The sequence below is a fragment of the Oncorhynchus clarkii genome, unplaced genomic scaffold (assembly GCF_045791955.1).
Source record: "Oncorhynchus clarkii lewisi isolate Uvic-CL-2024 unplaced genomic scaffold, UVic_Ocla_1.0 unplaced_contig_6721_pilon_pilon, whole genome shotgun sequence".
Classification (NCBI taxonomy): Eukaryota; Metazoa; Chordata; class Actinopteri; order Salmoniformes; family Salmonidae; genus Oncorhynchus; species Oncorhynchus clarkii.
In genome coordinates this window covers 361,832-382,257 of record NW_027260976.1, presented here as the reverse complement: position 1 = coordinate 382,257, position 20,426 = coordinate 361,832, and the positions used below count along the sequence as shown (strand labels likewise).

Sequence of the window (20,426 nt, the reverse complement as noted above, 5' to 3'; positions counted from 1 at the left end):
TATTCTTTCTGACCCCAGACTGACCAGGATGTGCTTTTATTCTGACCCCAGACTGACCAGGATGTGCTTTTATTCTCTGACCCCCAGACTGACCAGGATGTGCTTTTATTCTCTGACCCCCAGACTGACCAGGATGTGCTTTTATTCTCTCTGACCCCAGACTGACCAGGATGTGCTTTTATTCTCTCTGACCCCAGACTGACCAGGATGTGCTTTTATTCTCTGACCCCCAGACTGACCAGGATGTGCTTTTATTCTCTCTGACCCCAGACTGACCAGGATGTGCTTTTATTCTCTCTGACCCCAGACTGACCAGGATGTGCTTTTATTCTCTCTGACCCCAGACTGACCAGGATGTGCTTTTATTCTCTGACCCCCAGACTGACCAGGATGTGCTTTTATTCTCTCTGACCCCAGACTGACCAGGATGTGCTTTTATTCTCTCTGACCCCAGACTGACCAGGATGTGCTTTTATTCTCTCTGAGCCCAGACTGACCAGGAAGTGCTTTTATTCTCTCTGAGCCCAGACTGACCAGGATGTGCTTTTATTCTCTCTGACACCAGAATGACCAGGATGTGCTTTTATTCTCTCTGACCCCAGACTGACCAGGATGTGGTTCTATTCTCTCTGACCTCAGACTGACCAGGATGTGGTTCTATTCTCTCTGACCCCAGACTGACCAGGATGTGGTTCTTGCGGTCGAGGCGTTCCCAGCTGCGGTCGTGTTTAGGGTTAACAGGTACGACCACGTGATGTACGGTCTCAGGGACAGAATCCTCTCCCTTCAGGTCCACCCAGGTGGGGAAGTGCATGATCCTCTCCGACAGCTTCTTCACATCGAAGGAGTGGAGCGTCGCTGAGCAGACGATGACCTGGTACAGAGAGAGGAATAACAGAGTAATATATAGGTCCAGACAGACACTAGGGGTATAACAGAGTAATATATAGGTTCAGACAGACACTAGGGGTCTAACACAGTAATATATAGGTTCAGACAGACACTAGGGGTCTAACAGTAATATATAGGTTCAGACAGACACTAGGGGGTCTAACACAGTAATATATAGGTTCAGAGACAGACAGACACTAGGGGTCTAACAGTAATATATAGGTTCAGACAGACACTAGGGGGTCTAACACAGTAATATATAGGTTCAGAGACAGACAGACACTAGGGGTCTAACAGAGTAATATATAGGTCCAGACAGACACTAGGGGTCTAACAGAGTAATATATAGGTTCAGACAGACACTAGGGGTCTAACACAGTAATATATAGGTTCAGAGACAGACAGACACTAGGGGTCTAACAGAGTAATATATAGGTCCAGACAGACACTAGGGGTCTAACAGAGTAATATATAGGTTCAGACAGACACTAGGGGTCTAACACAGTAATATATAGGTTCAGAGACAGACAGACACTAGGGGTCTAACAGAGTAATATATAGGTCCAGACAGACACTAGGGGTCTAACAGTAATATATAGGTTCAGACAGACACTAGGGGTCTAACAGTAATATATAGGTTCAGACAGACACTAGGGGGTCTAACAGAGTAATATATAGGTTCAGACAGACACTAGGGGGTCTAACAGAGTAATATATAGGTTCAGACAGACACTAGGGGTCTAACACAGTAATATATAGGTTCAGACAGACACTAGGGGTCTAACAGAGTAATATATAGGTTCAGACAGACACTAGGGGTATAACAGAGTAATATATAGGTTCAGACAGACACTAGGGGTCTAACACAGTAATATATAGGTTCAGACAGACACTAGGGGTAGCGTACCTGAAGTCTCTTGCCGTCCGAGGTGACTTGAGGAATCTGGTTGTAGATTCTCATGATAAAGTCGGTGTAGCCGGCAGTTAGGAGACCATCCTGGAGAGGAGACAACATACTATATATATTACACTATACAGGTTACACACTGGATAAAGGGCCCAACGCTAGTTACTTTACAGGGGGGGGTCTGGAACCAGGGGGTCCTCCAACGGGTAGATCGCCAGCTGACAGTGTCTCCCATCCCACCAACCAGTAACTCACAAAGTAATTCTGAAAGATTAATTGATTTTCTAAAATCTGTTCCATCACAAAACCGTCATTAACAAGCTCCTGGTTTCTATCCAATCAAAGCCACATTATCCCAGAAGTATGCAGTATGTCTGAACCCCTGGTTAGCCACTATTGGCTTACAAAAGACAAACATAACAGCTATCTGCCAAATAATTTCCAGCAATATTACATATAATATATATATATGCTAATGCTAACCTTCTGAATGAACCGTTAACCGCAGCGTCGGCTTACCTCGATATGTAGCCAGTTAGCCGTGCTAATGCTAACCTTCTGAATGAACCGTTAACCGCAGCGTCGGCTTACCTCGATATGTAGCCAGTTAGCCGTGCTAATGCTAACCTTCTGAATGAACCGTTAACCGCAGCGTCGGCTTACCTCGATATGTAGCCAGTTAGCCGTGCTAATGCTAACCTTCTGAATGAACCGTTAACCGCAGCGTCGGCTAACCTCGATATGTAGCCAGTTAGCCGTGCTAATGCTAACCTTCTGAATGAAGCGTTTAACCGCAGCGTCGGCTAACTTCAATATGTAGCCAGTTAGCCGTGCTAATGCTAACCTTCTGAATGAACCGTTAACCGCAGCGTCGGCTTACCTCGATATGTAGCCAGTTAGCCATGCTAATGCTAACCTTCTGAATGAAGCGTTTAACCGCAGCGTCGGCTAACTTCAATATGTAGCCAGTTAGCCGTGCTAATGCTAACCTTCTGAATGAACCGTTAACTGCAGTGTCGGCTTACCTGACAAAGATATCCTGATTATTTGCATCAATTGGGTTTGGGTGGCCCTACTTCTGCAAACTCTGCCATGACATGCTGCAGTAGGTCTACAATAAACATGGTCAGACTGACACCTTCCTCGTTCTAAACTTGCAACTAAAGGGGAATTACACTCATCCAGGACCAGACACCTGACAGTCAGACAGACACTCATCCAGGACCAGACACCTGACAGTCAGACAGACACTCATCCAGGACCAGACACCTGACAGTCAGACAGACACTCATCCAGGACCAGACACCTGACAGTCAGACAGACACTCATCCAAGACCAGACACCTGACAGTCAGACAGACACTCATCCAGGACCAGACACCTGACAGTCAGACAGACACTCATCCAGGACCAGACACCTGACAGTCAGACAGACACTCATCCAGGACCAGACAACTGACAGTCAGACAGGTACATTGACAGTCAGACAGGTACATTGACAGTCAGACAGGTACATACACACTCATCTAGGACCAGGAAGCGGACTTGAGACAAGGTGAGTTTCCCCGTAGAGATGAGGTCATCGAGACGACCTGGTGTTCCAACCACGATGTCCACCTGGGCGGGAGAGGAGAGGAGGAAAGGAGAGGAAGAAAGGAGAGGAAAGGAGAGGAAAGGAGAGGAAGGAAGGAGAGGAAAGGAGAGGAGAGGAAGAAAGGAGAGGAAGAAAGGAGAGGAAAGGAAGGAAGGAGAGGAAAGGAAGGAAGGAGGAAAGGAGAGAAAAGGAGAGGAAATGAGAGGAAAGGAAGAAAGGAGAGGAGAGGAAAGGAAGAAAGGAGAGGAAGAAAGGAGAGGAAGAAAGGAGAGGAAGAAAGGAGAGGAAGAAAGGAGAGGAAGAAAGGAGAGGAAGAAAGGAGAGAAAGGAGAGGAGAGGAAAGGAAAGGAGAGAAAAGAAGAGGAGCGGAAAGGAGAGGAGGGAGAGGAGAGGAAGAAAGGAAAGGAGAGGAAGAAAGGAGAGGAAGAAAGGAGAGGAAGAAAGGAGAGGAGGGGAAGAAAGGAGAGGAGAGGAAGAAAGGAGAGGAGAGGAAGAAAGGAGAGGAGAGGAAGAAAGGAGAGGAGAGGAAGAAAGGAGCGGAGAGGAAGAAAGGAGCGGAGAGAAAGAGCCAGGTGGAGAAATATTATACAACTACTTGAAGTGGAACTGACAGCGTTTTAACTACTTTGCAGATATGAAACAATCATAACAGAAATGTGAGTTATAGATCTGCCACTCATTGAAAGCAAGTCTAAGGAGCTGTAGATCTGTTCTATGTGAAATGTCTATGTTTCCCGTTATTACGTTGAAGTTTTGCTTCTTTGACTTTAAATATGTTTGTACACCAGCGTCAAACAATGAAAAGACTATACTGCGGGTTCTGAAAAATACACTTCCCAGTGGTTTAGATGGTACAATGATTCTCTACATTGGACCTGCTTTAGTGAAACGGCCATTTTATTAACCAGGAAATGATGCAGCGTTTTGCCTCCTTCATAAATTGTTATCCCCCAAGGTCGATGTCAGCGCCCCGAGGAAACCTAATTAGCATAATCCAGAGGAAAAAAAATCCCTGTAAAAAATGTGTCAGTTTAAACTAGGAGATTAGTTGTTGTTTTGTTGCATTTGATTCGCCTCAATCCACTGCATCTGCCTCTGTCGCGCTTCCGTATCTGCAGTCAAAGCTGTTTATCAGACCAGGAGACGTTCCAAAGATCATTCTTCACACAAAATAGTCTGAACAGTTTGGCCTACAAGCTACCCCTCTAATGGAAAGATTCGACTCTCACGAAATTGACGGTTTTCTCATGTTTTGCCTGACGACTCACACAAGAGTCCCCGGGACTCGTCTGAGGTCGGTACAGTCGATCTGTCGTGTCCTAACAGTCCACACTAATATGACCCCTCTGAGTCTCTAACTTTTCACGCGAACATGTTCTGCTCCAGGCCAGCCCACAGGCCTCACAACACTGGTCTGAAGGTCCCCAGGTATCAGTTGAAAAAAAAAATGAATGGAAGTATGTTTAGTGGCAAAAATACACGTTCATAAGCTCTAAATGTCACTGAAATGTCCCTGTTTTTAAAGAAAAACACCTTTTTTGTCCATTAAAATAACATCAAATTGATCAGAAACACAGTGTAGACATTGTTAATGTTTTAAATGACTATTGTAGCTGGAAACGGCTGATTTTTTTATGGAATATCTACATAGGTGTACAGAGGCCCATTATCAGCAACCATCACTCCTGTGTTCCAATGGCACGTTGTGTTAGCTAATCCTAGTTTATAATTTTAAAAGGCTAATTGATCATTAGAAAAACCTTTTGCAATTATGTTAGCACAGCTGAAAACTGTTGTACTGATTAAAGAAGCAATAAAACTGGCCTTCTTTAGACTAGTTGAGTATCTGGAGCATCAGCATTTGTGGGTTCGATTACAGGCTCAAAATGGCCAGAAACAAAGAAATTTCTTCTGAAACTCGTCAGTCTATTCTTGTTCTGAGAAATGAAGACTATTCCATGCGAGAAATTGCCAAGAAACTGAAGATCTCGTACAACGTTGTGTACAACTCCCTTCACAGAACAGCGCAAACTGGCTCTAACCAGAATAGAAAGAGGAGTGGGAGGCCCCGGTGCACAACTGAGCAAGAGGACAAGTACATTAGAGTGTCTAGTTTGAGAAACAGATGCCTCACAAGTCCTCAACTGGCAGCTTCATTAAATAGTACCCGCAAAACACCAGTCTCAACGTCAACAGTGAAGAGGTGACTCCGGGATGCTGGCCTTCAAGGCAGAGTTCCTCTGTCCAGTCTCAGCGTTAACAGTAAAGAGGCGACTCTGGGATGCTGGTCTACTAGACAGAGTTCCTCTGTCCAGTCTCAACGTCAACAGTGAAGAGGCGACTCTGGGATGCTGGCCTTCTAGACAGAGTTCCTCTGTCCAGTCTCAACGTCAACAGTGAAGAGGTGACTCTGGGATGCTGGCCTTCTAGGCAGAGCTCCTCTGTCCAGTCTCAACGTCAACAGTGAAGAGGTGACTCTGGGATGCTGGCCTTCTAGGCAGAGCTCCTCTGTCCAGTCTCAACGTCAACAGTGAAGAGGCGACTCTGGGATGCTGGCCTTCTAGGCAGAATTCCTCTGTCCAGTGTCTCTGTTCTTTTGTCCATCTTAATCTTTTCTTTTTATTGGCCAGTCTGAGAGATGGCTCTTTCTTTACAACTCTGCCTTTGACCTTCTTAAAACAATTCCATATAGCTTGTTCCAACCTACCCCTTGTTCCAGTACAGCCAGCTGGTCTCTAGCAGGAACACCTCCGATGATCAGAAGATCTCTGGAATGACACACACATACCGCGTAATTAGACACACACACAGAGACAGAGAGAGACAAAGAGCGAGAGAGAGACCGAGAGACAAAGAGAGAGAGAGAGACAAAGAGAGAGAAAGACAGACAGAGAGGTATGTACCGTACCTGAGCTTGGGATTGTCCACATATCTCTTACACTGGTTAACGTTGTTGAGGGTCTGTTCAGCAAGCTCTTTAGACGGTTCGACGATCAGAGCTTTGGGACCACAGGAAGCAGCCTTCACCTCCGACACCTTAACACTGCCTGCGTCAGAGAGAGACACATTCAACTACCAAGGAAGCAGAAAGGGAGAAAGTCTCGTTGGAATATTCAGGACGGTGTCTAAAGGGGACGGGGTTGTTGAGGTATTAGTGGCTAAACAGTATTCATTGGTTAGTTTCTCATGTGTCTGGCTGGGCTTGACCACACCCCCTACCCGTCTGGCTGGGCTTGACCACACCCCCTACCCGTCTGGCTGGGCTTGACCACACCCCCTACCCGTCTGGCTGGGCTTGACCACACCCCCTACCCGTCTGGCTGGGCTTGACCACACCCCCCTACCCGTCTGGCTGGGCTTGACCACACCCCCTACCCGTCTGGCTGGGCTTGACCACACCCCCTACCCGTATGGCTGGGCTTGACCACACCCCCTACCCGTCTGGCTGGGCTTGACCACACCCCCTACCCGTCTGGCTGGGCTTGACCACACCCCCTACCCGTCTGGCTGGATTTAACCACACCCCCTACCCTTACTGGCTGGATTTAACCACAACCCCTACCTGTCTGGCTGGATTTAACCACAACCCCTACCTGTCTGGCTGGATTTAACCACAACCCCTACCTGTCTGACTGGATTTAACCACACCCTCTACCTGTCTGGCTGTATATGACCACACCTCCTACCTATCTAGCTGGATCTACCTGTCTGGCTGGATTTGACTACACCTACCTGTCTGGCTGGACCTACCTGTCTGGCTGGATTTGACCACATGTCCCTCAGAAGCTTGGTCCACCGCTACGAAGCCAGTCTTGGGAGGATTCTTAAACTCCTCCCCCCCAAAGTTAAACTTCAGCTCTGCATTCTGTCAGATGGAGAGAAGAGAGAACGTCTGTTAGAGCCCCACGTCTGGAACGGTGAGTCTGTTAGAGCCCCACGTCTGGAACGGTGAGTCTGTTAGAGCCCCACGCCTGGAACGGTGAGTCTGTTAGAGCCCCACGCCTGGAACGGTGAGTCTGTTAGAGCCCCACGCCTGGAACGGTGAGTCTGTTAGAGCCCCACGCCTGGAACGGTGAGTCTGTTAGAGCCCCACGTCTGGAACGGTGAGTCTGTTAGAGCCCCACGTCTGGAACGGTGAGTCTGTTAGAGCCCCACGCCTGGAACGGTGAGTCTGTTAGAGCCCCACGCCTGGAACGGTGAGTCTGTTAGAGCCCCACGTCCGGAACGGTGAGTCTGTTAGAGCCCCACGTCCGGAACGGTGAGTCTGTTAGAGCCCCACGTCCGAACGGTGAGTCTGTTAGAGCCCCACGTCTGAACGGTGAGTCTGTTAGAGCCCCACGTCCGGAACGGTGAGTCTGTTAGAGCCCCACGTCTGGAACAGTGAGTCTGTTAGAGCCCCACGTCTGTTAGAGCCCCACGTCTGAACGGTGAGTCTGTTAGAGCCCCACGTCTGGAACGGTGAGTCTGTTAGAGCCCCACGTCTGGAACGGTGAGTCTGTTAGAGCCCCACGTCTGTTAGAGCCCCACGTCTGAACGGTGAGTCTGTTAGAGCCCCACGTCTGTTAGAGCCCCACGTCTGAACGGTGAGTCTGTTAGAGCCCCACGTCTGGAACGGTGAGTCTGTTAGAGCCCCACGTCTGGAACGGTGAGTCTGTTAGAGCCCCACGTCTGGAACGGTGAGTCTGTTAGAGCCCCACGTCTGGAACGGTGAGTCTGTTAGAGCCCCACGTCTGGAACGGTGAGTCTGTTAGAGCCCCACGTCTGTTAGAGCCCCACGTCTGAACGGTGAGTCTGTTAGAGCCCCACGTCTGGAACGTATGAATACATGCAGATAATTGTATAGCTTATCGTTCTTTTACAAAACAATATAAAACATATTAATGATATTAATGCTGTAAAGGTATAATACATAGCACCTAAAGAATAAACACTCCAACTTATCTACATTGTTGTGTTACAGCCTGAATTCAAATCGGATTAGGTTTCTCCCATTTACACACAAAACCTCATTATGACAAAGTGAAACACTTTAGACATTTTTGTAAAATGTATTTTAAAAAAAGACACTCAGAAATCTAATTTACATCAGTATTCACACCCTTGAATAGTCGATTGTGATTACAGCCGTGAGTCTTTCTGGGTAAGTCTCTAAGAGCTGTGAGTCTTTCTGGGTAAGTCTCTAAGAGCTGTGAGTCTTTCTGGGTAAGTCTCTAAGAGCCGTGAGTCTTTCTGGGTAAGTCTCTAAGAGTGATTACAGCCGTGAGTCTTTCTGGGTAAGTCTCTAAGAGTGATTACAGCTGTGAGTCTTTCTGGGTAAGTCTCTAAGAGTGATTACAGCCGTGAGTCTTTCTGGGTAAGTCTCTAAGAGCTGTGAGTCTTTCTGGGTAAGTCTCTAAGAGCCGTGAGTCTTTCTGGGTAAATCTCTAAGAGCTGTGAGTCTTTCTGGGTAAGTCTCTAAGAGCCGTGAGTCTTTCTGGGTAAGTCTCTAAGAGCCGTGAGTCTTTCTGGGTAAGTCTCTAAGAGCCGTGAGTCTTTCTGGGTAAGTCTCTAAAGTCTAATATTTGCACATGATTATTAGAAAATAAAATTCTTCAAGCTCTGCTAAATTGGTTGTTGATCATTGTTAGACAGCCATTTTGAAGTCTTGTCATAGATTTTCAAGTAGATTTACACTACCAGTCAACAGTTTGGACACATCTACTCATTCATGGGATTTTCTCTATATTTACTATTTTCTACATTGTAGAATAATAGTGAAGACATCAAAACTATGAAATAACACATGTGGAATCATGTAGTAACCAAAAAAGTGTTAAACAAATCAAAATATATTTTATATTTGAGATTATTCAAAATAAACCACCCATTGCTTTGATGACTGCCAAGAGCAAACAAAGCTTTCTCAAATTCTACAACATAGAAAATAGTAAAAAATAAATAAAATCCCTTGAAATGAGAAGATGTTCTAAAACTTTTGACCGGTAGTGAGTGAAGAGCGACTGTGTGTGTCATACCTTGAGGACACAGGAAGCAAAGAAGGGCTGGTTCTTCAGAAGAGCTGGGATCTCAAACGCCAAGCCCAGGTCAGTACCTGAGAGAGAGAGAGATTGAGCGAGAGCCCAGGTCAGTACCTGAGAGAGTACCTGCCTGGAGTCCCTACCGTCTGACACCAAGTCAAGACAGACACTCAATGGGGCTGGTACTGGTACTGGACCCGAGACTGGGTCATATCCCCAAATAAAGAAACGATCTCACGACAATACATTTTAATAGAAAGTTAGTAAAAATAGATATGATCTTCCTACCACAGGAAGGAAAATTCCTGTCTATTTGTGAAGAAATCACCCTGATCTACTGTTTAGTCAAATCCCAGCTTAGTCATTTACTTGTGGCCCTGCCATATGCCCTATTTGGAACGGCAAGCCAGACAAAATTAAAACAGGCCTGTTTATATAATGAATATGAATTCAGAGGGCAGATTAAATATTAAAGCATTTACACCCCTCCCTGAAGTGACACGTAACAATCAGCTAGAGAACCAATTCAGATTGAAGAATCTTAAATTGAAAATAAAAATCTCCAAAAATATCTCCTTTCTGAAAACAAGCCATCGACACCTACACACGACACCCACACACGACACCCACACACGACACCCACACACGACATCTACACACGACACCCACATCTACACACGACATCTACACACGACATCTACACACGACACCTACACACGACACCTACACACGACACCTACACACGACACCTACACACGACACCTACACACGACACCTACACACGACACCTACACACGACACCTACACACGACACCCACACACGACACCCACATCTACACACGACATCTACACACGACATCTACACACGACACCCACACACGACACCCACACACGACACCTACATCTACACACGACACCCACACACGACACCTACACACGACATCTACACACGGCATCTACACACGACATCTACACACGACACCTACACACGACACCCACATCTACACACGACACCTACATCTACACACGACATCTACACACGACACCGCCCAAAATCAAAGTGACAACATATATTTTTTTCCTAATTTACATTTTAAAAAATATTGGGAAAAAAAAACATTTACATAAGTATTCAGACCCTTTGCTATAAGACTTGAAATTGATCTCGGGTGCATCCTGTTTCCATTGATCATCCTTGAGATGTTTCTACAACTTGATTGGAGTCCACCTGTGGTAAATTCAATTGATTGGACATGATCTGGCAAGGCTCACTCACACCTGTCTATATAAGGTCCCACAGTTGACAGTGCATGTCAGAGCAAAAACCAGGCCATGAGGTCGAAGGAATTGTCCGTAGAGCTCCGAGACAAGATTGTGTCGAGGCACAGATCTGGGGAAGGGTACCAAAACATTTCTGCAGCATTGAAGGTACCCAAGAGCACAGTGGCCTCCATCATTCTTAAATGGAAGAAGTCTGGAACCACCAAGACTCTTCCTAGAGCTGGCCGCACAGACAAACTGACCAATCAGGGGACAAGAGCCTTGGTCAGGGAGGTGACCCAGAGAACCTGATGGTCACTTTGACAAGGCTCTAGATTTCCTCTGTGGCAATGGAAGAACCTTCCAGAAGGACAACCATCTCTGCAGCACTCCACCAATCAGGCTTTTATGGTAGTGGCCAGATGGAAGCCACTCCTCAGTAAAAGGCACATGACAGCCTGCTTGGAGTTTACCAAAAGGCACCTGACTCTCAGATCATGAGAAGCAAGGTTCTCTGGTCTGATGAAACCAAGATTGAACTCTTTGGCCTGAATGCCAGTGGCTCCAACCCTAATCTAGCGCACCTAACTCTAGTAATTAGCTGGTTGACAAACTGAAGTTATTACCTCCAGGAGGGTCTCTCTCCGGGAACCGGGCTGGTGAACCCTGACCTACACAGTATACACAATATGGGAAGGGAAGGCATCAAACCGTTTTTGGAGAAGGAGAGGAGTCCGTTGTCTAGATCCAGATAGCATCCCATGGTGTCATGCATGGTGAACTCCTACAAGACAGAGAGAGACAGACAGCATGGTGAACTCCTACAGGACAGAGAGAGACAGACAGCATGGTGAACTCCTACAAGACAGAGAGAGACAGACAGCATGGTGAACTCCTACAGGACAGAGAGAGACAGGCAGCATGGTGAACTCCTACAAGACAGAGAGAGACAGACAGCATGGTGAACTCCTACAGGACAGAGAGAGACAGACAGCATGGTGAACTCCTACAGGACAGAGAGAGACAGGCAGCATGGTGAACTCCTACAGGACAGAGAGAGACAGACAGCATGGTGAACTCCTACAGGACAGAGAGAGACAGACAGCAGGTCTGATTACGGTCTCTCCAATGGAACTCTATTCCCTAAAATCAGGTGGATTTCAGATTCTCCCTGACAGTCGTTTAAGTTCACACTGAAAACATTTTACATTTTTCAACGTCAGGGACTGAATAGAGCTGTAGGTAAATATTAGACAATCTATAGCGTACCTCTCCATAACTGTCAAACTGTTTGTTGTGAGATTTCTTCCCCGTTCCTCCGAAGCCAAAGCCGTACTTATCGGTACCTGGTAACAACACAACAGTAGTGATGGTAACAACACAACAGCCCAACAGTGAGTTTAACCGGACTCGGGGCCCGACAGTGAGTTTAACCGGACTCGGGGCCCAACAGTGAGTTGAACCGGACTCGGGGCCCAACAGTGAGTTGAACCGGACTCTGGGCCCGACAGTGAGTTTAACCAGCGAGGTACTTGCCTAAGTCCAAAGCTGCCTGGCTGGTAGACCAGCCGATCCTACACAGGCCCTGGTCATGACATGATACCTCATAGTAGTACTTCCCTAGAGGGAGAGAGAGACAGAGAGACAGAGAGAGAGAGAGAGAGAGACCAACCAAATCATGAGACAACAAAAAGATAATTCTTTCCAATGTGTCAAGTAATTAACAAAAGAACAGAGCAAACTAGAATGCTATTTGGCCCTACACAGAGAGTACACAGTGGCAGAATACCTGACCACTGTGACTGACCCAAACTTAAGGAAAGCTTTGACTATGTACAGACTCAGTGAGCATAGCCTTGCTATTGAGAAAGGCCGACGTAGACAGACCTGACTCTCAAGAGAAGACAGGCTATGTGCTCACTGCCCACAAAATGAGGTGGAAACTGAGCTGCACTTCCTAACCTCCTGCCCAATGTATGACCATATTAGAGAGACATATTTCCCTCAGATTACACAGATCCACAAAGAATTTCAAAACAAATCCAATTTTGATAAACTCCCATATCTACTGGGTGAAATACCACAGTGTGACATCACAGCAGCAAGATTTGTGACCTGCTGCCACAAGAAAAGGTCAACCAGTGAAGAAAAAACACCATTGTAAATACAACCCATATTTATGTTTATTTATTTTCCCTTGTATACCTTAACCATTTGTACATTGTTAAAACACTGTATATATATAATATGACATTTGTAATGTCTTTATTGTTTTGAAACTTCTGTATGTGTAATGTTTACTGTTCATTTTTATTGTTTATTTCACTTTATATATTCACTTTATATATTATCTATTTCACTTGCTTTGGCAATGTTAACACATGTTTCCCATGCCAATAAAGCCCTTGAATTGAATTGAGAGAGAGAGACAGAGACAGAGACAGAGAGAGAGAGAGAGAGAGACAGAGAGAGAGAGAGAGAGAGAGAGAGAGAGACAGAGAGCGAGAGGAGGGGGAGAGAGAGAGATAAGAGAGGGAGCAGCATGTGTACATTTGGTAGTATGTATGTGTCTTACCCTTGGTGATGGCTTTGGTAGAGCGACAGCCATGCCATTCTTTAAACTCCCTGCTTTGACAACACAGTCCGTCTGGTCCAATGGCTGGAGAGGAGATGGGGGGGGGGGGGGGGGGGGGGGTGGGGGGGGGCAGGAGAAAGAACAGTAAATGTCATGTTTAAAATCAAAACGTGTTTACAACATGAATTGATTCATTCACCACAGGAAGACACACAATGACTCACCAAACGCTGTGCTTCTGTCATACGGGTTCATCTGCCATTTATTGAAGACTGAAACACAGACAAACGTGTGGTTGCTAATACAAACAGTATCTGACATTATAAAAACAGGCTGTTTGGATCCTGGTTGCTGATTGGTTGATAGCAGGGAGTTATATCGCCACATTCCACAGGAAACACCGGTTAACACCATCCACTGTCCCACAGCCCAGCCAGTCATTATATAAACGTCATCTCCCCTGGGGGGGAAAGCCTGTAGAGAACATTTCCCCATGTACTCCCCTGGCAGGGGGGGGGGGGTGAAGTCTTGATGTATGTTTTGGTAACCATCTTCATCACGCAAAGGAAGGGAAGTGACGATCCTAAAAGCCTCTCTGATCCAGATTCATTTAAAAATCAGGATCATTATAAATGGATATAAGTACAAATGAGCACTGTCCTGTCAGCTGTGATGTGACTGTGTGTTAGCTGTAGTTAGCTGTGATGTGACTGTTTTAGCTGTAGTTAGCTGTGATGTGACTGTGTGTTAGCTGTAGTTAGCTGTGATGTGTCTGTGTGTTAGCTGTAGTTAGCTGTGATGTGACTGTGTGTTAGCTGTAGTTAGCTGTGATGTGACTGTGTGTTAGCTGTAGTTAGCTGTGATGTGACTGTGTGTTAGCTGTAGTTAGCTGTGATGTGACTGTTTTAGCTGTAGTTAGCTGTGATGTGACTGTGTGTTAGCTGTAGTTAGCTGTGATGTGACTGTGTGTTAGCTGTAGTTAGCTGTGATGTGACTGTTTTAGCTGTGATGTGACTGTGTGTTAGCTGTGATGTGACTGTGTGTTAGCTGTAGTTAGCTGTGATGTGACTGTGTTAGCTGTAGTCAGCTGTGATGTGACTGTGTGTTAGCTGTAGTTAGCTGTGATGTTACTGTGTGTTAGCTGTGATGTGACTGTGTGTTAGCTGTGATGTGACTGTGTGTTAGCTGTGATGTGACTGTGTGTTAGCTGTGATGTGACTGTGTGTTAGCTGTGATGTGACTGTGTGTTAGCTGTGATGTGACTGTGTGTTAGCTGTGATGTGACTGTGTGTTAGCTGTGATGTGACTGTGTGTTAGCTGTGATGTGACTGTGTGTTAGCTGTGATGTGACTGTGTGTTAGCTGTGATGTGACTGTGTGTTAGCTGTAGTTAGCTGTGATGTGACTGTGTTAGCTGTAGTCAGCTGTGATGTGACTGTGTGTTAGCTGTAGTTAGCTGTGATGTGACTGTGTGTTAGCTGTGATGTGACTGTGTGTTAGCTGTAGTTAGCTGTGATGTGACTGTGTGTTAGCTGTAGTTAGCTGTGATGTGACTGTGTGTTAGCTGTGATGTGACTGTGTGTTAGCTGTAGTTAGCTGTGATGTGACTGTGTTTTAGCTGTAGTCAGCTGTGATGTGACTGTGTGTTAGCTGTAGTCAGCTGTGATGTGACTGTGTTAGCTGTAGTTAGCTGTGATGTGACTGTGTGTTAGCTGTAGTTAGCTGTGATGTGACTGTTTTAGCTGTAGTTAGCTGTGATGTGACTGTGTGTTAGCTGTAGTTAGCTGTGATGTGACTGTGTGTTAGCTGTAGTTAGCTGTGATGTGACTGTGTGTTAGCTGTGATGTGACTGTGTGTTAGCTGTGATGTGACTGTGTTTTAGCTGTGATGTGACTGTGTGTTAGCTGTAGTTAGCTGTGATGTGACTGTGTGTTAGCTGTAGTTAGCTGTGATGTGACTGTGTGTTAGCTGTAGTTAGCTGTGATGTGACTGTTTTAGCTGTAGTTAGCTGTGATGTGACTGTGTGTTAGCTGTGATGTGACTGTGTGTTAGCTGTGATGTGACTGTGTGTTAGCTGTGATGTGACTGTGTGTTAGCTGTGATGTGACTGTGTGTTAGCTGTGATGTGACTGTGTGTTAGCTGTGATGTGACTGTGTGTTAGCTGTGATGTGACTGTGTGTTAGCTGTAGTTAGCTGTGATGTGACTGTGTGTTAGCTGTAGTTAGCTGTGATGTGACTGTTTTAGCTGTAGTTAGCTGTGATGTGACTGTGTGTTAGCTGTGATGTGACTGTGTGTTAGCTGTGATGTGACTGTGTGTTAGCTGTGATGTGACTGTGTGTTAGCTGTGATGTGACTGTGTGTTAGCTGTGATGTGACTGTGTGTTAGCTGTGATGTGACTGTGTGTTAGCTGTGATGTGACTGTGTGTTAGCTGTGATGTGACTGTGTGTTAGCTGTAGTTAGCTGTGATGTGACTGTGTTAGCTGTAGTCAGCTGTGATGTGACTGTGTGTTAGCTGTAGTTAGCTGTGATGTGACTGTGTGTTAGCTGTGATGTGACTGTGTGTTAGCTGTAGTTAGCTGTGATGTGACTGTGTGTTAGCTGTAGTTAGCTGTGATGTGACTGTGTGTTAGCTGTAGTTAGCTGTGATGTGACTGTGTGTTAGCTGTGATGTGACTGTGTGTTAGCTGTAGTTAGCTGTGATGTGACTGTGTTTTAGCTGTAGTCAGCTGTGATGTGACTGTGTGTTAGCTGTAGTTAGCTGTGATGTGACTGTGTGTTAGCTGTAGTTAGCTATGATGTGACTGTGTGTTAGCTGTAGTTAGCTATGATGTGACTGTGTTAGCTGTAGTCAGCTGTGATGTGACTGTGTGTTAGCTGTAGTCAGCTGTGATGTGACTGTGTGTTAGCTGTAGTCAGCTGTGATGTGACTGTGTGTTAGCTGTAGTCAGCTGTGATGTGACTGTGTGTTAGCTGTAGTCAGCTGTGATGTGACTGTGTGTTAGCTGTAGTCAGCTGTGATGTGACTGTGTTAGCTGTAGTCAGCTGTGATGTGACTGTGTGTTAGCTGTAGTCAGCTGTGATGTGACTGTGTGTTAGCTGTAGTCAGCTGTGATGTGACTGTGTGTTAGCTGTAGTTAGCTGTGATGTGACTGTGTTTTAGCTGTAGTTAGCTGTGATGTGACTGTGTGTTAGCTGTAGTTAGCTGTGATGTGACTGTGTTAGCTGTAGTCAGCTGTGATGTGACTGTGTGTTAGCTGTAGTCAGCTGTGATGTGACTGTGTGTTAGCTGTAGTTAGCTGTGATGTGACTGTGTGTTAGCTGTAGTTAGCTGTGATGTGACTGTGTGTTAGCTGTAGTTAGCTGTGATGTGATCTGACAACTAAAAATCTGTTTTTGCTTTGTCATTATGGGCTATTGTGTGTAGATTGATGAGGAAAAATGTGATTTATTCCATTGTAGAATAAGGATGTAACATAACACAATGTGGAAAAAATCAAGTGGTCTGAATACTTTTCCCAAGGCTCTGTTTGTCCCAGATGGACCTCCATAGCCTCCACTGATCAGCTAAAACAAGATCAATGACTCAATACACACCTGTGTTGACTAGGCCGAAACCATCTAAATGTACCCAGTTTATCAAGACATGTACGACTCAAATTACAATCTGATCGTGATGTTATGTAGTTAGTTTTTACCAAAGTCACATGTCTGAATGTATCACATGGCTGTCTGTGGGAAATGTGGCCATCAGTTTCCTCATTTAATGACATTGAATATTGATCTTGACCCCCCCCCCCTAAAAAAAATCCATTACGGTTGTTCCCTAGATTGTGCCGGCCGCGACGCCACGCCGGAGAGTGCCGGCCAAGACGCCACGCCGGAGAGCGCCGGCCAAGACGCCACGCCGGATAGCGCCGGCCAAGACGCCACGCCGGATAGCGCCGGCCAAGACGCCACGCCGGATAGCGCCGGCCAAGACGCCACGCCGGATAGCGCCGGCCAAGACGCCACGCCGGATAGCGCCGGCCAAGACGCCACGCCGGATAGCGCCGGCCAAGACGCCACGCCGGATAGCGCCGGCCAAGACGCCACGCAGGATAGCGCCGGCCAAGACGCCACGCAGGATAGAGCCGGCCAAGACGCCACACAGGATAGAGCCGGCCAAGACGCCACACAGGATAGAGCCGGCCAAGACGCCACACAGATAGCACTTATGACAGGGCAAAGATATGTCTGTCTGTCATACCTGCTCCACCAGTCTTCACAGCAGTTCTCCCCTTCTTCCCCTCCTGCTGGTCCTTCAGAGTCTCATACACTATCTGGATCACTGGGATACTGAAGGCCTAGAGAGGGAAGAGGGAGAGAGGAGGGGAAGAGAGGAGGGGAGGGGAAGAGGGGAGGGGGGGAAGAGGGGAGGGGGGGAAGAGGGGAAGAGGGGGGGAAGGGAGAAGAGGAGAAGGAGAAGAGGAGAAGGAGAAGGGGAAGAGGAGAGGGGAGGAAGAAGGGAGGGGAGGAAGAGGGGAAGAGGAGAAGGGGAAGAGGAGAAGGGGAAGAGGAGAAGGGGAAGAGGAGAAGGGGAAGAGGAGAGGGGAGGAAGAGGGGAGGGGAGGAAGAGGGGAGGGGAGGAAGAGGGGAAGAGGGGAAGAGGAGAAGGGGAAGAGAAGGGGAAGAGGAGAAGGGGAAGAGGGGAAGGTCTTTAACAGGTAGATATCTACCTGTAGCTTGGAGTAACATTCATTAAGTGCATGCGTTCCACCACAGCTCCCAGTTACTATCCAATCAGAGCCGTATTGACATTATACCACCCCTGGTAAGCCACTATTGGCTTAAAAATAATTATAAAAATAGGTGCCGAGTGCTGATTGGATAAAAATACATTGTATATCAGACCATATACCAAGGGTATGACAAAACATTTTCCCTCTTCTATTTACGTTGGTAACACGTTTATAACAGCAATAATGCCAGTCTGTTTGGTGAGCGCATTTGTCCATCACCCAATATGTAGCCAGTTAGCCGTGCTAGTATTGATCGTGGACTTTCCTCAAAAAACCTTCTCAATGAAATGTTACCTGCAAAGTAGGTTTACCTGACAGAAAGATTTGATTATTTCTTTCAATTCGGTGGCAATTGGTTTTTCAAACTCTGCCATGACACGTGTTGCAGCAGTAGACCCAACAGAAACACGACTCGATCCTCTTACTAAACGCACAAATAACTGGTCTTTTGACGTGGTTTAAGCATGGACATGGACTCAGAACATATATTTCCCTTGTTTCTCTATTAAATAGTAGATGCTGGATTTGACAATAACACTGCATGGTAGAACATGTTTCGACGACCCCCTGACCTCTAGTAGATGCTGGATTTGACAATAACACCGTATGGGATGGTAGAACATGTTTCGACGACCCCCTGACCTCTAGTAGATGCTGGATTTGACAATAACACTGTATGGTAGAACATGTTTCGACGACCCCCTGACCTCTAGTAGATGCTGGATTTGACAATAACACTGCATGGTAGAACATGTTTCAACGACCCCCTGGCCTCTAGTAGATGCTGGATTTGACAATAACACCGTATGGGATGGTAGAACATGTTTCAGCGACCCCCTGACCTCTAGTAGATGCTGGATTTGACAATAACACTGTATGGTAGAACATGTTTCAACGACCCCCTGACCTCTAGTAGATGCTGGATTTGACAATAACACTGTATGGTAGAACATGTTTCAACGACCCCCTGACCTCTAGTAGATGCTGGATTTGACAATAACACTGTATGGTAGAACATGTTTCAACGACCCCCTGACCTCTAGTAGATGCTGGATTTGACAATAACACTGTATGGTAGAACATGTTTCAACGACCCCCTGACCTCTAGTAGATGCTGGATTTGACAATAACACCGTATGGGATGGTAGAACATGTTTCAGCGACCCCCAGGCCTCTAGTAGATGCTGGATTTGAAAATACCACTGCATGGTAGAACATGTTTCAGCGACCCCCTGGACTCTAGTAGATGCTGGATTTGACAATAACACTGTATGGTAGAACATGTTTCGACGACCCCCTGGCCTCTAGTAGATGCTGGATTTGACCATATGGAGGAAAGGCGCTACACTCACCCCGGTCTTCCCGCTCCCAGTCTCTGCCGCCTGAACACAACAGAATCAACAACAGGTGGAGTCAATACACGGAATGTGGGAGGAGTCATTATAAGTTAAGGTTGAACCGTTTTTTTATATAAAAATGGCCATTTTCTCACCATGAGGACATCTCCTCCCCCCAGGATCAACGGAATGGACTCTGCCTGGATGTCTGTGGGGAGGCTGGAACAAACAATCAGCAGTTACAACGCTGGATGGCAATCTGAGCATGTGTAACAGTATAGACTTTACGTACGTCCCCTCGCCCCTAACTGGGCTCGAACCAGGAACACATCGACAACAGTCACCCTCGAAGCAGCGTTACCCATCGCTCCACAAAAGATGTCAGAGCAAGTGACGTGACGATTGGAACGCTACCAGCGCGCACCACCGCTAACTAGCTAGCCATTTCGCATCGGCTACACGATAACAATAGGGTTGTGGATAGTCAGATGAATAGAGTAGTTTGTTTACAACGTTATTAACATGCCTTGCGATAACAATAGTGTAACGACCCTGCGTTTATAAGCGCGGATATCGACTCTGGTGCTCGAGCTTCTGCGGCACAGTCGATAGAGCGCTGGACTTCAGACTAGAAGGTTGAGGGTTCGAGATCTGCTCCCTGCCTGGTTCATTACAATGTCCATAATAATCCTGTTTTGATGGACACCTCTGAAGTCGGGTTAGTGATGAGATTTTTGATACAAGCATGAAATCGACAATCAAAATGAACCTTCCACCACAGTGACCATGTTGTTTTTGCATAGACTATTTGGAGTTTGGCTCCGTATAGACATGATTGGTTGACAGTAGATGGGGGCGGGTGGCACTGTATAAACAAACTCACGTCCTTCCTTGACCACTTCTTCATAACAGCTCTGTAAACCGGAAGAAGTATGAATGATCTGACTTCTGAGAGGCCGTCTCAGCGTAAATGCTGCACGGTCAATACAGACTGCAGATTCAAAGGCGCTACACGGTGTTGGCACATGCGCAGATAAAATACACCATTAACGCCGAATAAACTGA

General features: G+C 46.4%; 1 protein-coding gene across 2 annotated transcripts in view; it reads right to left on the bottom strand.

The window, feature by feature from the left end:
- Positions 1–20,426, bottom strand: part of LOC139402747 (ATP-dependent RNA helicase DDX1-like) — a 32,566-nt gene that overhangs the window by 11,067 nt on the left and 1,073 nt on the right. The window contains exons 3-17 of one of the 2 annotated variants that reach the window (XM_071146664.1): positions 19,517–19,580; positions 19,377–19,406; positions 17,493–17,589; positions 13,468–13,515; positions 13,244–13,327; positions 12,205–12,288; positions 11,938–12,014; positions 11,380–11,452; positions 9,406–9,482; positions 7,142–7,256; positions 6,300–6,438; positions 6,099–6,159; positions 3,316–3,414; positions 1,799–1,888; positions 683–874 (exon numbers count right to left, since the gene is read on the bottom strand). In XM_071146664.1, the coding sequence (XP_071002765.1) occupies positions 683–874; positions 1,799–1,888; positions 3,316–3,414; positions 6,099–6,159; positions 6,300–6,438; positions 7,142–7,256; positions 9,406–9,482; positions 11,380–11,452; positions 11,938–12,014; positions 12,205–12,288; positions 13,244–13,327; positions 13,468–13,515; positions 17,493–17,589; positions 19,377–19,406; positions 19,517–19,580 (1,330 nt within the window). The remainder of the gene's footprint in view (positions 1–682; positions 875–1,798; positions 1,889–3,315; positions 3,415–6,098; positions 6,160–6,299; positions 6,439–7,141; positions 7,257–9,405; positions 9,483–11,379; positions 11,453–11,937; positions 12,015–12,204; positions 12,289–13,243; positions 13,328–13,467; positions 13,516–17,492; positions 17,590–19,376; positions 19,407–19,516; positions 19,581–20,426) is intronic. The other variant, XM_071146665.1, reaches the window with a different exon arrangement.